This window comes from Rhipicephalus microplus, unplaced genomic scaffold (genome assembly GCF_043290135.1).
Source record: "Rhipicephalus microplus isolate Deutch F79 unplaced genomic scaffold, USDA_Rmic scaffold_12, whole genome shotgun sequence".
NCBI classification, from domain to species: Eukaryota; Metazoa; Arthropoda; class Arachnida; order Ixodida; family Ixodidae; genus Rhipicephalus; species Rhipicephalus microplus.
In genome coordinates, this window is record NW_027464585.1 from 45337628 (window position 1) to 45355554 (window position 17927).

Consider the following 17927-nt stretch of genomic DNA (forward strand, 5'->3'; position numbering starts at 1 on the left):
CCTGAGCAAGTTCTCGCATCTCGCGCTCAAATATGGCAGGAGCAGATGAGATGCCAAAAGGCAACTGGATGTAGTGAAATAACCCCATATGCGTCGAAATGGTGACGTACTCCCTAGAGGCCTCTTCAAGGACAACTTGCTAGTACGCATCTCGCAAATACAATTTTGTGAATTTTTTATCTCCAGAAAGCACAGTTCAAAGGTCCTCGATCCTTGGAATGAAGTACTGCTCCACTGTTGCCACTGGGTTTATGGTGACACCAAAGTTTCCACACACTCTGATGCGTCCATTCCTTTTGGTCACAGGAATAATAGGTGCAGCTTATTTTACTGTCTTCACTGGAACAAAAATGGAATCTCTTCTTAGTCTATGGATTTCTTGAGTTACTCCATCTGTCAAGGCATACAGCAGTGGATGTGGCTTGAAGAACCAAGGGAAAGCATCTGAAGGAGCATGTAGAGAAGCTTTAGCACCCTTGAATGTACCCAGGCCTTCTTCAAACACTTCGGTGTAGTCTTAGACTAGGTGTTTGACGTTGGAAAGTGCGCGGATGTTCACTTCAATGTCGGCAATGCCGATGCCCAGCAAACGCATCCAGTTGTGTCTAAGAAGAGTGGGTGATCCATTCCCCGTCAGAAAAACAAGTAGGTCGAACCTCCCTGTCATGAAACTTCACGCTGATGTCAGCTTTGCCTGGAACCATTGTTAGTTCCCCGAAATAGCTTCGCAGAAGCACTTGTGACGGCTGCACAGGAACCGAAAGCAAAAGCTGAAGAAGACGCGCTTGGCTATGACAGAGACACTTGCTCCCGTGTCCACTTCTATGCAGAGCGGCTTGCCGCAAACATCAACAGTGGCGGGGAAAGGCGGAGGCGGCGTGGCGTAGTCGACCGGCCACATGTCAAAAACTTCGTAAGATGAAGTGGCAGTGGTGTCCTGCTTGGGTACAGAATTAACACGATGATGGTTACTCGTCGACGGTGAACTGCAAGCCGAGAACAAACGTGCGTTGGTAGGGCTGTTGGTTTGGGCTTGGCTGTCCCTTCGTCTCGAATTGCACACCTTCGCCAAATTATCTCGTTTGTGGCAGTAATTGCAGATTGTCTTCACATGCTTGCATTATGATGCAAGATGTGCGTTCCCGCAGCGGTAGCAAGTGATGCTCCCAGAGCCTGACGAGACACGGTGAGTCGAGAAAGCGCTGCTTGGGTTCGCTTGCACTATCTCACCTGCATCCTTTTAGGGGCGAAGCTCCTTAAGACCTCACGATGTCCGCCGTCTCCCGTCTGTCCGCAACACCTTGTAACCTTCAACTTATAAGCAACAGAGGGCATTGGTGGTAACCGTTTTGCATGTAACCTTCAACTTATAAGCAACAGAGGGCGCTGTAGTTAATTGTAGATGTGATGGCGCTGCTGTCAACACTATATATATATAACCACGTTCCATACCACACATTCTCTTTTCTCATATAGACGAAGACCAACGCAGGAAAGCGCGACGTGCTGAGTATCAGCGTCGCCGTCAATGGGAAGCTATCGCGGAGACAAAAGAGAAGGAAGCGGATGCAAAGCGGTGACGGCGACAACAAAGTTCTACACCACAGACTAGGGCTAAGGAAGCAAAGGCTAAGTGGGAAAAACGCCAAGCTGACGCGCAGTTGAGACAACTTGAAGCGAATGCAAGGCGGCAATACGGACAAGAAAATTCCACACCAGAGACGATAGCTAATGAAGCTGTGATTATGAAGTCAAAATGTAACCTGGAACTCGGAACCTCATATCAGCTATAAAGAAGATTCACCACTCTATCACAATCGGTCTCAGCACTATCTTTTTGAATAAAAAAACATAAGTATCACAACCACAATCAATCTCAGTACTATCTCAACTTTAATCACAATAATCACCTCCGAAAGCTTCGCCCCATAATTATCTTCAAGCAGCTTGAAATGCAGTGATTTTTTTTGCTGCTTCTATTGCCAGGGCGGTCTGCACAGCGTTGTTGAAGGTGAGGTCCGGTTTTTCCAGAAGTCTTGTCTGGACATCCCTGTTGTTTATGCCACACACGACGCGGTCGCGGAGCATATCTTCGAGTTCAGCCATGAAGGATTTGATTTATCATTGCTAATTTTAACCAGTAATACATATTTGTCTACTAACGTTCACAAAATTTGGTTTAAAAGCAACCGGTTCTCTTCGACAGATCGATTGTGGAAGCAAGGTAGGAAAGCATTTTCAGGAAACAATACTAGTTGACAATTAATCTCCTGATAATTGCCTTTATTATAGCCTCAAATTTGTTTTACATGTACACCGGCTACAGGTCAAGGTATGTTTATCTTTACTTGGAGTAACGTGTGGTCACTGAATCTGTCCAAGAAATTCATATTATGATTTGTGTGCGGAGCAGTAGTGACAATAGGATCTATAATGTTTGCACCACCTGTAGGCTTCAGAACAGTTTAGAAGAGGTTGAAATCTAGAGTTAAGAAAATCATCTCAGATCCTACCTCTGTTCTTTGTTCGGTGCTTTGCTACCTGTCGGCCTTGCACGCGAATACTGTCGCGTGTGGTCATATGATCAAAAACGATTGTTCTGTTATCTGGGGATATAGAGCAGAACATAGGCCCTCTAACATAGCAACAGGAAAAGCAGATGTTCGACACCATCATGACATTACCTTCAATGCAAATCTCTCAGTCTGCCACTCTTGATGAACTTAGCTCTATCCGAGCTAACCACGAAGCGTTTCAACAAAAAAATAACAGAAGAAATACATTCAGTGCGAAAAGAGCAACAGGCGCTTGAGCAGCGAGTGGCGGATGTATGTGATAGATTAATGCGTGTAGAAAATAACATTCCCCTAAGTAACATGGGCAAAAAAGAACTTGAGCAACTTGCAGCTCAATGTGGAGTGCTTGCGCGTGCCTGTCAGGCTATGAAAGATTGTCAGGACGACCTTGAAAGTAGGGATCGTCGAAATAACCTGGTATTTTATGGTTTCCCAGATAATGAGAATGAAACGTGGACACAATCAGAGAAAAAAGTTATTTCTTTTTGTTCTAGTGACTTACGGCTCAGAGTTGCCCCTGACGCAATTGAACAAAGTGACAGATTAGGCCGATATTCAGCGGCGAGGAAAAGGCCCATCATAGTAAAGTTTCTATCTTTTAAAGAAAAAGAACGTGTGCTGAAGTCTTCTGGCAAGCTAAAGGGAACCAATTTTGGAATCAGTGAAGACTATTCACCCAAAGTCAGGATAGAGAGGCAACAATTGATACAATACACTAAAGGAAAGGGTGGTGATTTTAAGCTTCGTTTCAATAAGTTATTCATGAATGACCGAATATTCCGGTATAACAGTGCTGAAGATAGAGTTGTGCCTAGTCGTAGGTAGCAATCACCTCGAAATGCCGTTTTACTGACAAAAGAATTGAGAAAAAATGAACTAACGTGAATCGTAGTTAACTGTCGCAGTTTGAAAGACAAAAGAACAGAATTTCTTTCGTTATTAGACATGACTAAACCACACATAGTTTTTGGCACGGAATCTTGGCTCGATACCACCATCGCAGATTATAAATTCTTTCAGTCGACCTATGCAGTATGCCGAAGGGACCGCACGGCGCACGGAGGTGGTGTATTCCTAATGACCCATAACAGTATCAGTAGCGTTCGTATTCATTGTGTTAGTGACTTGTGTGAATCTGTGTTGTGTAACGTTATGCTGAGTGGTGGCTCAACTATGGCTGTTGGTTTCTTCTACAGGTCCCCTAGTAATACAGCACCCCAGCCTTTATTTACGTTAAGCAATATTTTGTCAACCCTAAATACAACATACATAATGGTTGCTGGTGATTTTAACCTACCCAATGTTGCATGGTCCTCATTCAAACCGATAATTCACAGTGAGTCACTGCTACATAGAGCTATTCAAGAAATCGTGAATACCCATCAGTTATATCAGCTTGCGACAGCCCCCACGAGGTTGTGCAGTACTTGTGCAAACGTATAAAACCTTTTTTTTTTTTTTGCAATGATGAAACGCTTGCTTCCTCTATTGTTATAGTACCAGGTATTAGTGATCACGAAGTTGTCCTTGTTAAAATGTGCTGAGCTGTAGCTCAACAACGAGCTTCGGGGCCCAGAAAGGTGTTTTTATATGAAAACGGAGACTAAGCTTCTATTTCAACAAAACTAGACGCTTATTCACCTGAGTTTCAAGAACTATGCTCGTGTTCTGACGTGAATGGCTTGTGGAATGAGCTAAAAACAAAACTGTTATCTCTAACTCAAAATTTTGTACCATCGCGAGTCATATAAGCCAAGCAACGAAATGATAAACCATGGCTAAATAAGAAACTCCGAATGCTCATAAACAAAACAGATCGTCTCTATCGCAAATATTGTAACACGTCAGACCTTGAAACATACAAACAGATGAAACTTCTAGGTAAGAAGATAACCAAAGATCTGAGGAAAGCAGAGAGAGCATACTTGAGTGATCTGAGTATTAAGGTGAAAACTAACCCGAAACTCGTCTGGAAATACGTTAAAAGAAAGACAAAGGTTCCTGGTGGTATTCCTGATATAAACGATGGTACTAAATACTTGTCGGACAGTACAAGTAAAGCTGAATGCTTTAACCGGTACTTTCAGTCTGTGTTTTCGGTTTCGTCAGTGGTTCAAACTACAATGTGCCACACAGTAACATTATCGGAAATGGCGGAGTTTGAAATTTCAGAACAAGATGTTGCATCTCAAAAAACCTCAGTGCGAACTCGGCATCAGGGCCAGACCAAATCTCAAACTTCATTTTAAAGAAGTGTGCCCTTTCAATAAGCCCATTTCTTACAGCTGTGTTCAGAAATTCTTTATTGTAGGGTGTATAACCTGATGACTGGAAACGAGCAAATGTAATTCCTATTTTCAAGAGTGGTGACAAGTCAAGTACTTGCAACTATCGGCCGGCCCATTTCATTAAAGTGTGGGTTCTGTAAGACACTTGAGCATATTATATACTTGACTTGGCAAAGCATCTTCAGACTAACAATTTTTTGTGTCCAACACAGCAAGGTTTCCGAAAAGGGTTTTCCTGCGATACGCAGCTCCTAGAATTTGCACATGACATCGCCGCAACGTTAAATTCCGGTAGCCAAATGGATTGCATTTTTTAAGACTTTAGCAGGGCTTTTGACACTGTTACACACTCGCTCCTTTTACTGAAATTATCGTGTCTCAATATATCTGCTAACACACTGCATGCTACAAGCTCATCTCTCATGCAGGAAACAATGCACCATCATCGATAGCGCGTCGTCGTCACATGTAGACGTCATTTCAGGAGTGCCACAAGGCTCCGTCCTGGGGCCGCTTCATCTTTTCGATTTATATCAATGATCTTGCTGAATGCATGGACAGTCAAGTGAGGTTGTACGCAGATGACTGCTGCATATATCGTGAAATTAGGTGCACTCAAGATTGCGAACAACTGCAGAAAGACCTTGACTCAGTAATAGCATGGTGCAGTATGTGGAAAATGCAGCTTAACGTGTCAAAGTGCTGTGTCATTGGGTTTACCAAGAAAAAGCAGCCTTTTATCACAAATTACTTCATGAAAAGGATACCATTATTCATGGTAAATGAATACAAGTATCTTGGCGTTGTCATCAACAGCACACTATCGTGGAATGATCATGTTCGCATGGTATCAGTTAATGCCAGTCGAGTGTTGAACTTCCTACGCCGCAATTTCGGAACCGCCCCCTCTGTTCCTAAACAAGTTCTTTACGTGTCAAATGTACGCCCGATTTTAAAATATGCTTGCACTGCCTGGGACTCGGCCACAAAATTAAATATTGATGCATTGGAGCGCATTCAGAAACGTGCCGCCCGGTTTGTGACGGGTGATTACGAGATCACCAGAAGGTCTAGCGAAATTGTTAGTTCACTTGGTTGGCCATTACTCTCTTCAAAGCGTAAATATATCAAGCTATGTCTTTTCTACAACCTAATAAACCAGAAAACTGGGATCGATCAAAACAAATACATCAGACCACCAACATACATCTCATCACGACGGGACCATCCTTTGAAAATGTGTGAATATATGTGCCGAACATCAACGTATGCAAATACTTTTTTTCCTAAAACGATACACGAATGGAACAGTCTTCCAAAAAACATTATGACCTCCCATTCCACAGCGTTTCCTTCCCTTTTAAAGGAGTATGTGGTCACACAATGATATTGTATGCTGTGATTTAGGTATTTTTGATTTGTTTTTATTTTTTGTGTGCCGTGCAATTCAACTCGTCCCCACTGATTTAAATGTACTTTGAATTTGTAAACAACCCTACAACAATGCCCCCAGAGGGCGCTGTAGATATAAGTATAAATAAATAAATAAATAAATTTGACATCTGACATGGTGATGACAGCGTAACCCAGTCAATGAGGGGAAAGTTAAAGTCGCCAAATATGTAAACTATCTCTGCTTTAAAAATTTCACCTGCCTTGTTGATACTGTCTCGTAGCAACTGAAGAAACAGTCGAAGTCCCATTTTTATTGTTTATCAACAGTATTTCACATGATATACTGGTAACTGTGAAGTTATATGCTGATGACTGCATCCTGTACACAGAAATAGAAAACCAGACAGACCGAATTCATTTGAACAATGCATTTAATAAGGTCATTCGTTGGTTCGATAAGTGGCAGCTGTCAGTCAATATTAAAAAGACCATTGTCATGAAAATTTCTCACAAACATAATCCTCTTCGTTTCATATATTCAGGGTATAGTTTTTTGGAGGAGGTACAACACTACAAGTACCTTGGTCTTTGGAATTTGTATGACCTAAACTTGACAAAACATATAAAAACTGTAATAAGCACATGCAATTACAAACTCTTTTATCTTAAATGAGCTTTCAAGCTTTCCACTCTCGCCGTTCCCCTTACTGCATTCAAGGCAATTGTTCTACCTACTCCAGATTATGCATCAATAATTTAATACCCTCACACTAAAATCAATATCAATGCAATGGAAAAAATTCATAAGAGAGCTGTTAAATTTATTTATAACGGTTTCGGCCATACTCCTATTGCATGTTTATTAGCAAGAGCTAACCTCCCAATTACAACTCAGAGAAACACTGTATTGAGATTAAAATTTTTGTTTCAGTTCAGACTTTGTTTTTGTTTTAGACTTATCACACATACTTCATTTTCTGACTGGATATTACACAAGGCGGAGGCATGTTTTCACATTGACTCTATTCATTATTCGTAATAACACATTCAAATATTCGTTTTTCCCCAGGACAAATACTGAATGGGATAGTCTTAATAATGATGTTGTTTTGCAGTCATCTTTGAGTGTTTTTACTATGCAGCTTCAGCAATAACTGTGTGTACTTTATTACGTAAAGTAGTGCTGTGTATTTCAATCACTGCAGTGTTTATTCTACACTGGTGGTCATCTTGAATATAGTGCTTAGGTAATTTTATTGGATGGCCTTGTGCTTGTTTATTGCAAATTGTCTTTTTTTGTCTTTTTTTCTCATCTTCTTAAAGCCTGTACATACTTTGTCTCATTTTTATTCTGTTGCCAATCTGTAAATTTAACAAATGTATGCCCTCTCTGCTAAAATTTCTCTTTGATGGTTGCAGTATTGATAAATAAAATAATGCCAACGGGACTTCTGAACCGACCCTGGCAGCGATCTGGTGTCAATTTTTTCTGCGTGAAATGTTCCACATATCTCTCAGTGACACAAAACTACTGGTAATACTTAAAGATTGCACTTCTTGAGATGACCGGCCTGCAGCAAGCATACAGATGACGAAATCAGTCTTTGTGCATCATGGCATTCTAGGTACTCTTGAAATTTATTACTGACAACGGGCTACACTTTTATCCTTGCAATGCATTTGAGTTTTCGAAATTTGTGAGAGAGTGGGGATTCAAACGCAGTGAGATGAAGCCCAAGGTACCCACAGAGTTATGCACAGATTTGCCAAGACAGCAATGAAAATTGCTAAACAGAAGATAGCCAAGGCTGACCCCTATAAGGTTCTTCAGGCATACCGTTCAACACCTTTGGTAAATCGTTATAGTTGGGTGGAGCTACTTTTTGGCCGGCGTGTTTGCAGTACAATTTCAACTTTTTCACACATGCTGATGCCGGCGCTCACAGACAGTCAGCGACTTCGAAGGAGCGAGCAAGAAATCAAGTGGTGCCAGGAAAATAATTACAATCACCACTGTGGTGTCCGCCATTTACTGATACTGAACTTCGGACAGCAAGTGTGGATAAAAGACATCAAATATAGCAGTACTACCATCATTTGTACAATGTACAGTTTGTTTTATATAACAGCACCTGCACAATAACCGAAGCCTGTACACCCTCACTATGAAATTTGTAAAATGCTCTGTGAGCGTTGTGTACAGGCTTTCTTTGTAGTGTGAGCACAGTTACATGGGACAAACTAGACAATGTATGAAGAAGACGTTAAAAGAGTGAATGACTTCTGCGAAGGTATATGTTCCAACCTTGTGATACACTTTGAAAGTTGTGGCTGCCAGCCTGAACGTCAGGCTGGAAGTGTGTTGGAATGCCATAAAGATAAACTGACATGGAAAATCGTTGAGGCGTAATATATTGGAAAATTCAATGATGAAGGTATGAGTCAGCCTCTGGTAATCAATGCCTAGCCTTGAACACACACTTTTTTGGTCCCTGGCTCAAACCCTGGACCAGGACGAATTTTTCTGCAACTAGGAAGCTTTTCTTTCTGAGAAATTTGTACTCTTTTGGCTTCATGCTACAAACAAGTGTTTGTCTTCTTTACTTTTCTTAACCCTTCCGTCACCTTGCAGGTTTCCGCAGAACTTAATTGTAGATCAGTTGGTATAGTCAGCGTTCATACCACCCCTCTGTGTTTTCCCTTTTTTGCTGTTATGTCTTTCCTTGAGCACTTCCGTGCTTGTGCTGCAAACTATTTCTGAAAAGGCTCGTTCCCCCCAGAAATGCAAACTGGAAGGAAAAATTAAGCTAAATGCATATTTGCCAAGTCTCCCGGATTGGCCGGAGACTCTCGGACTAGGACCGTCTCTTACCGTTTGTACGGTTGTCATGAAAATCTCCTGGCAATCGAAATTTTTGTGCGTGATCCTGCCGCCTTGACAAAAAAGCAGCTCCATCCGCTCCAGGTTTTTCGAATCTACCCCATTTTATTATGAGTAAGAGGCATTCACCTAAACGTACAGTGATGCGAAACCGCGGCGGATTCATCAGCGAAAGTCCACTGTGATGAGTGAAGAAAATGACAACGACGGAAGTGCGGGGCAAGGCGCGTGTAATGTGCGCGTGAGTGTCAGCGAATCAGCTGATGACCTGTGGTGGCCCATAGAGGTGGCGTGCCACGATTGGGCACGTGTGATCATTACGTGGCGGTAAGCTTTGTGGCTGGGGACGAGCCGGAGCAGCGGCAGACGGAAGACAGCGGGCCGAAGCGTCGGACGCAGGCGATCCAGGTTCTGGCCAGGGAACGCGGCCGTCCACGCTGCTGCCGTCCAACCACCAGCTGGGGCGGCATTACCAGCACGAGTACTACATCTCGGGGCGCGGCCTGGCCTGCTGTTCTCTTCCTTGCCGAGGGCATCGCGGATCTCGGCGAGGTGTCTCCACGGTCAGCCATTCGGCACAGCGTTGAACGTGGCCTGGCTAATGGTCACGGTTGCGCCGAGCATCGCGTCTCGACGCAAGCTGTTCGCTGGACGGGCTGGCCATTCCCCGCATGGAGCATCGCGTCTCCGATGCGGGTTGACTGCTCCGTAGCCGCACCCATGCCATCAAGCGCCGGTGTCTCCAGAGCGTCGCACATCGGCAAGGGATGAGCAAGACGTTCTGCCGGGCGAGACGTGGGCGTGTGTACGGAGGACCACGGAGCCGGGCGAGGTTCAGGGTGGCCGAGGATCCAGGTGCCAGGGGAGTTCTGGCTGAATCAAGGATCGCCGAGCGGTGCCGAGCCGTACCGAGCGACGCGCCAGACTTGGACGTGGGCCGCAAGCTCATGAGCTGCAGTGTGCACCCGAGGGTACCTGGCGGTGCCCTGGCCAAGAAGAAAGAATGTGGGAAAAAGAGCTCGAGGGTTGAGGCCACGAAGGTAGACGAAGCGGTGCGCCGCTCGAGAGGACGAGTTCCTGGCGGCGTTCTTGAGCCGGACGTGGGACCCGTACGTGTCGGCCAGTCGAACGCCGGTGTGTCTGTTCGAGGTCGAGTCCGTCGGCCTGTACAAGGTCCAAGGACGGGGCCTGCAGAACGGCTCCTGCCTGGGTGCAGTGGCCAGGAGCAGGTTCGTAGGCGAGACCTACCGGGTGTGGTCCTCGTGAGCCGTGGCCTGATCCTGGACCTCCGGAGTTGCGACCCTGACTGCTGGGTTGGCCGCGACGTCCGACTCAACGGCGCTGCACACGGTAGCGTTTCCATGCGCCGTCAGCCGTTCCACCCGTGCCATCAAATAAATTGTTCATGTTAATCCTTTCTCGTCCGCTATCGACAAGCATACTTACGAACGTCCTTAACCATCACATCTACTATGTCTATTGGGCCAAGATTCCAATGTTCGAACACATTTCCTAATCGCGACGGGTGATACGAACTTTAGTATGGAAATCGTCGAACGAAGGCCGAGAGCAATGTACTCGAAGCTTCGGAAGCACGCGTGCGACCGGCGCACGCACTGTCTTTTACAGTGTGCGTGATTGTGGTTGCCACAACCGCTGTCAAAGAAACCGTGGTCGCTTTTGACGCGATCATGTATGGCAATGACGTAACTGTCCTGAAAGTCATGAAAGTGTCCGTGCGTCCAACACTCAACCAGTCAAAGCAACGCTGCTTTCCGCGAATCCTGCGGACAAAACTGCTGGAGGTGCGATCGTAGACGGCATAAAACGACTTTGTTTTGAAGGCATGTATGCAGTAAAGCGCACGGGGATCGGAAAAGGAACTATCATTTGCCGCAACCACCATGCACAACATCGCGGTTGCGGCGGCGCGGTAGCGATCTTTGAGCTTTGAGGGCACGCAGCTGTAAACTAGAGGCAGTAAATACGTAAAAAAAAAAAGTTAGTTTCACCGCAAGGGCAAAGCAATAAATGCGACTGCAACAACTTGGAATGTCACTCTGAGAACGGCAAGCAGATCGAAACGTGCAGCGCGCTGCTCACACACAAATGATGCACGAAAACAATACACACTAGACGAAACCGAACTAACAAAGTTTACCGCTCGACATGTAACGCGCTGTTTAAACAAAAAAAAGCGAGGCTCCATACATAATCAGAAATACCGGTGAGTACGAACTAACAAGTACCGCAGTTATACCTTGCTGTGTATGAAAAGTGCGCTCTTTTCGCAAACAGGGCTTGTGCATAGACAGAACATACCTTTGTGGGCCCCGGCCACTTTCGCGACTCTTCCAGTGAAAGCCAAAGGCACACGATTATCCCCACCGAAAGATAAGCACGTGCGCATAAGCATCAACCCCCCCTCCCCTTATCCGCAGAGCAAAGTACGTGTCAGAGACGAGCGCGCGTCGGCGCACTGCAAGGCGCTGGGTACTGAGCGCGGGTGTCTTTTTTTTTTCTTTCTAGAGTGATAATATATAGAGATAAGTATGCATATATAGTAAATGACGGCAGTGGCAGCGATGGGAAAAAAACGGCCTAGACAGTCAATAACGAAGGGGCAGACTCGTTTTGGCGTTCCTGTCAAAAATATCTAGTAGGAAGCAAAGCTTTGACCCGCGCTTTTGCAGCAGTCAGCTGCGCCGTCCCATCCGTTCGCATGTGTCTCAGTAAGACATACACGAGCTGTTTTGAAGGAAATAAATTCTGCTAGTTGTGTTGATTCTTTGAGACTCTCACCTTAGCGGGAAACACTACCTTCGTGTGTTCGGCCACTCTAAGCCGACCGCAACGCTGATGTTTGTGCTTGTGATTGAGACCCCCCCACCCACACCCCCTCTTATTTTTTGCGATGTTTTTCGTTTGTTTGTCCTTGGTTTTTTTGCGTTGAAAAAAAATAGAAGCAAATAATTCAGCCCCCCCCCCCCCCCCCCCACTGCGGAAATCTCCCGGATTCAGAATCCTTGAACCTGGCAGGTATGTAAATGTCAACATTCTATTTATTTCGGTAATAAAACAGTGTCAAAGTGATCTGCTGCACAAATACGCTGCCTTCGTCATCAGCATCATGCTGTTCTGTGACAATTTCATGCAGCCATCTTCAACTTTTTGCAGCTGTTGAGCTGTGAATGTTGCTCACAATACGTGTTGGTCACAAAATGAACCACACTCTGATTGCAATGAACTCCAGGGAAACGAGCACAAAAGTTGAGTAGCACGCTCTCACAAACACAGCAGGAGCAGCTCATAACTGTTGCGAGAGTAGAGGTGGATGGTCGCATCATACGTTCTGGTCAATTTGACTTTCAGTTCCAGTATTCAAGTAACTCTGTCATCACCACTGCTGCACTGTTTTGACTTATTATCTTGTCTTGATGATGTTTGAGGTTTTGTGGCGCAAGGGCCACTTCATGGCCAAAGAGCGCCAGGATATTATCTTGTCTTCTTGTGTGCCTTCACCAGAAGTCGTTTGTGACCAATAGGCCTGGGACGATATACAAATTCTCTAACGCAGCTATTCATATCGAGATCGACATCTTGCTCGCTTTTCAGTCATATCTTGAGTCGTATCATGACAAATACTGCTGACTGGGCGAGTTGGTGCATGATAAAATGATATTGTTTTAGCGCGGCTCAGTTTGAGCATGAAGAAAAAATACTACGCAGTCAAGAACTGCGTAGTATCTTTCCTTCACGCTCAAACTGAGCCGCGCTAAAGCAATATCATTTTATTATATCTTGAATAGGGCATTTCAGAGATGCTTTTCACAGCCAGTGCGCGTAACCGTCTCGTGAAAAGAATTAGTCTTATTCTATTCTGCTGTCTCTTCTGCTGTGCAGATTTGAAGCTTATTTTTTAGTTAACCAGCAGCCCGAAACAACTCATATTTCAAAAAGCTGTTTTTTATTTGTTTGTTTTTCCAAATCGTGCCTCGCATGCCTTCTTAAAGCTCCGTTTTAAATCCATCTATAGCTACTGGCTTTTCGCTGACTGCTTTTCATTGACTTTCAAATAGGTGGCGACTGTGACGCATCTTCCAAAGGCATTCTCGGAGTCTGCCAGACATCATCAGGAGAATCCCACCTACTTGTTCTTGTGAGTAACTTCACTCTTATGTGCACTGAAAGGTCTTAAACTGGTTGGTTGATCTTGAGTGAAGGCTAAGAATGCACTTTCGAGAATATATTCTCACGGTTATTAGCCATAAGCTCAAAAGGAGGAAGAAGCTAGCATCTCGACGAGTGGCAACCTTCCCTCTAAAGGTCGCAGCTGTTAGTTTCCCCAATGAGGGCTTGGGGGCCTGTCCCAGACAGCATCGGCGTAACTACGACGAATCGCCGAAGGTGACAGAGAACGGGATCGACAATACAGAGCGGATGGCTGTCCTTGCGGGTGCGCACTGTCACGTCGGGTGTAGAAATGAGGTCGTGAAAAAGTCAGCGCATAAGTCAGGTATCTTTCTTCACGATATGGATAGATGCGGTAAACATGTCCAGCTTCTCCGCAATTGAAGCACAGTGGACGGCGGTCGACGGTGCGCCACAGATCCGTCTTGCGAACGAATGGTCGACTGGTAGGCACCCTCAGCGGCCAAGTTGCAGGTGTCGGCAGAGGGTAGAACAGCGAGTAGAACGGAGTGTCAGTAGGTGTGTTATATTGCGGAGGTGTCGTCGTTGGTGGCGGCGGCGGTGGGTTGTAGACTGGTGCCGCTGGCGCGTTGTAAGAATGAGCCAATGCAGACGAGTTGTACGGCACTGGTGACGAACGGCGGGTGGCTGCCGCATAGTTAATAGATCGCTGGGCTGGTAGCGATTCGGGCTGCAAAAATGATTGCCTGTTTTCCTGCCGCACAACTTCTCCAATTGAAGCCATTGCCCGTTCTTGCGTAGTCACAAGGAAGCTGCGGATCTCCTCACAAACAACCTCGCGAATAAGCTCACGCAGAGAACCGTCACTGTCAGTCGTCAGCGCAGAGACGCTGATTGAGGCACCATTTGGTCGGTCGTAATAGCGACACTGTTGCTGCAGTGCGCGCTTGATAGCTGTAGCCTCTTTGATGAATTCTGCAACGGTCATCGGTGAATTGCGGAGAAGGCCAGCGAACAGCTGTTCTTTGACGCCTCGCATCAAATGGCGGAGTTTCTTGGCTTCAGGCATATCAGGGTCAGCCCGTCCAAATAGGCCCCTCATGTCCTTCGCAAATATGGCAACACTCTCATTCGGTTTCTGGACTCGAGACTTGATGAGTTTCTGAGCAAAGTCACAGCGGTCGTTGTTTGCGAAGGTGCTGAGAATCTGCTGCCGAAATTCATCCCATGAAGACAGCATTGCCTCGTGGTTCTCATACCACGTACGAGCGCTATCTGCTAAAGCAAGGTAGGCGCGTGAAAGCTTTAGCTCGGTGGTCCAGCGGTTTGCCTTAGCGACTCGCTCATACTGTGCTAACCAGTCTTCAACGTCTTCATACACCTCACCATGGAATGTCTCCGGAATCTGAGGCTGCTCAAAAGTCAGCTGGGAAGCACCTGCAGTTGCCATTTCTCCAGGTGGTGTGCTTTGCTTGGAAAGTTCCAGGGGAATCGCCTCAGGACTAAGGCCTCGCTGTCGGCGACTGTAGCGGTGGACAGGAATATCCACTGAAGGAACGGGTTGCGGTGTCGGACTTGAAGTGCCGAGCCACGGAGGAATCGCGAGCATCAGTCATAGAAGTCCAGCACCTCCACCAGTGTCGCAACGTGCAAAGAACAGGACACAAGGCTTCCTTTCGACGTTAACAGCAAGGCTCTATTCGCACACGAAAACAAAGCGCAAGAGCAGACGCGCAACGTCGTCTTCCTCGAAAAACGCCAAAGACTGCCGCTCGTGATGCTGGCTTCTTCCTCCTTTTGAGCTTACGGCTAATAACCGTGACAATATGTGCCAAGGCTTGGCTCAATTTTTTTACAGAAGTGTGAAAATTTTCTGCCAGAACTGTTCAAATCTTAAAATCTTTGGGATTAAGAATAACCTTTTAAATTTTTATCATTTTTGGCTGTTTCTTTTCAGTAAAAGCATAAATAGTTTACCAATTTCTTGCAAGATTTGAATAGCATCAGACAGAAAAACACACCCCCTGTCGCTCAAGAGTTCGCAGGACGCACCATGGCGAAGAACAAAGTTGCACAAGCTAAAAACTGCAACTTTTCTGGCGGTTGCTGCGGGTAGTGCTCCCGTCCCCACGTAATGCGTGAGATGGTCCACGTCGACAATTATTCACCTATTTCCGAAAGAGGACGAGGGAAGTGGTTCGTATAAGTCGATACCGACGTGGTCAAATGGATGCGCTGGACAAAACAGAGGCTGAAGTGTAGCAGCCAGACGTTGAGGTGGAGCTTTACGTCGCTGGCATGCAGTACAAGCGCGTATGTACTTGCAAACAAATGTGTACGTGCCGTGCCGATAGTACCGCTGACGCAGACTATTGTACGTTTTGAGAGTGCCAGCGTGAGCGTTTTGCGGGTGGTTGTGGAAAGCAGTACAGATTTCCGAGCGCATGTGGTTGGGTATCACTAGCAGCCACCGTCGGCGTTCAGACGTTTAATTCCATTGATAAAGAAGGTCGTCACGAATAGTGAAATGCGTGGCTTGACAGCGGATATTTTTTAGACCGGATGAGCCAACGGATCAGTCAGAAAGTTGAGGAGTTGGAAAATTCATGCATCTTTGCTTCGCTCTGATGCCATGTCTGTGAAGTCAATTGGTGTCTTGAGAGCTGAAGAAGGTGATGAAGAGGTTGGGTTAGTCGGTAGCGGTAAGCAGGATAGCACATCAGCGTCGCGGTGCTTGCGGCCAGGTCGGTATACTACACGAATTCCGTATTCCTGTAGGCGAAGCGCCCAACGACCAAGGTGTCCCGACATATCTTTGAGCGGTGATAGCCAACATAGAGCATGGTGGTTCGTGACGATTTCGAAAGAACGGCCATAAAGGTATGGGCGGAACTTTGCTAAAGCCTATGTAATTGTGAGGCACTCTTTCTCAATGACGGAATAATTACACTTGGCTTTCTCCAGGATTGAAGTTGCATAAGCTACCATGTATTCTTGGTATCCTGGTTCTTGTTGAGCCAATATTGTGCCAAAACCGACACTTCTGGTGTCAATGTGGATCTCCGTAGGTTCATCAGGGTCAGAATGACCTAGTATTAGAGGCGATAATAATAACCGCCGAAGCGTGCTAAAGTATTCGTCGCACTCCTTTGACCAAACAGAAGTGTTTTTGAGGGTTGTGAGCAGGTTGGTAAGAGGCACAAGGATGAAAGCGAAGTCGTGCGCAAATCTACAAAAGCATGAGCACAGCCCAATAAAACTTCGAAGCGTCTTCATGGAGTTGGGCTTCGGATAGTTGACCACGGCGCGGAGTTTCGCAGTATCCGGGAGAACACACCCTCCTTGCAGACGACGTGACTCAGTATAGTGAGCTGGCGTGTAACAAAATGGCACTTCTTGATGTTAAGTTGAAGGCTAGCAAAGGTGAGACACGTGAGAATATCATGAATACGGACAAGGTGAATTAGAAAGTGCGAGAAAAAACTATGATGTCGTCAAGGTAGCAAAGGTATGTGTTCCACTTGTAGCCGCAAAGGATTGCGTTCATTATTCCTTCGAAAGTAGCTGCGGCGTTACACAGTCCGAACAGCGTTACGTTAAACTCATATAACCCATCAGGTGTGATGAATTCAGTCTTTGATTGGTTAGGCTCAGCCATTGGAACTTGCCAATAACCTGAGCCGAAATCCAAAGAGGAGAAATATTCTGCTCCTTGCAAGCAATTGAGAGCATTGTCGATGCGTGGCAACGGGTACACATCCTTCCAAGTTACCTTTAGAGCCGGTGGTAATCAACACAGAAACGAATAGACTCTTCCTTTTTGCGCACAAGCACAACAGGGGACGACCAAGGACTCTGCAAAGGCTGGATGACACCATGCTTGAGCATATCATCGACTTGTTTATTGATAATACGCCGCTCTTCCACCGAAACTCGATATGGTCATTGGCCTAAGGTAGCTTGAGAACCGTTGTCAATCTGAGGTGTGATGTTTGCCGCGCAACACAACAATGGTTGAGTGCAATGGAAGGAAGAGCGGAACTTTCGAAGAAGAGACAATAACTCACGTCGTTGTATCGGCGATAGCTCATTGGCAACAGAACGGTGGAATGAGTCTTGCGCGAAAGTGTGGCCATGGGTGGCATCATTGCATTAAGCTGAAGGTGACGTTGGTTTTCGGCAAACTCCAGAGGGCGGAGGAGGTCAATGTCTTTTATGCTGCCCAAACATTCTTCGCGAAGTAAGGTAGCTGGCGACGATAGCGAGTTCGCAATGAGCATAATGGCAGCACCAGATTCCACAGTGAGTACAGCAAAAGGCAGGTGTAGGCCGCAACGACGGAGAAATACGTCAGACAGAGTAAACAAAACAGTTCCGGCAGGAGCGGCCATACAGGTCAGGGCTACAAGGGTGGATGTTTCCGGTGATATGTCCGTGTTTGCAGCAACAAGTTTGTAAGCTTTGGAAAGGGAGTCGCCCAACCGAGAAGTTGGCAGCTGTGTGAGGGCAACTTCTACATGGGAGCAATCTATGATGGCTCAATGACGCGAAAGGAAGTCCCATGCAAGAAGGACTTCGTGGGAGCATCACGCCAGCACAAAAATAAAGTTCACCTTGGATAGTGACACACGCAGT

General features: G+C 45.9%; 1 protein-coding gene across 3 annotated transcripts in view; it reads left to right on the forward strand.

The window, feature by feature from the left end:
* Positions 1–17927, forward strand: part of Ufsp1 (UFM1 specific peptidase 1) — a 147762-nt gene that overhangs the window by 74757 nt on the left and 55078 nt on the right. For all 3 annotated transcript variants that reach the window (XM_037418126.2, XM_075882528.1, XM_075882527.1), the window contains one exon: positions 13220–13299. In XM_037418126.2, coding sequence (XP_037274023.1) covers positions 13220–13299 — 80 coding nt within the window. The remainder of the gene's footprint in view (positions 1–13219; positions 13300–17927) is intronic.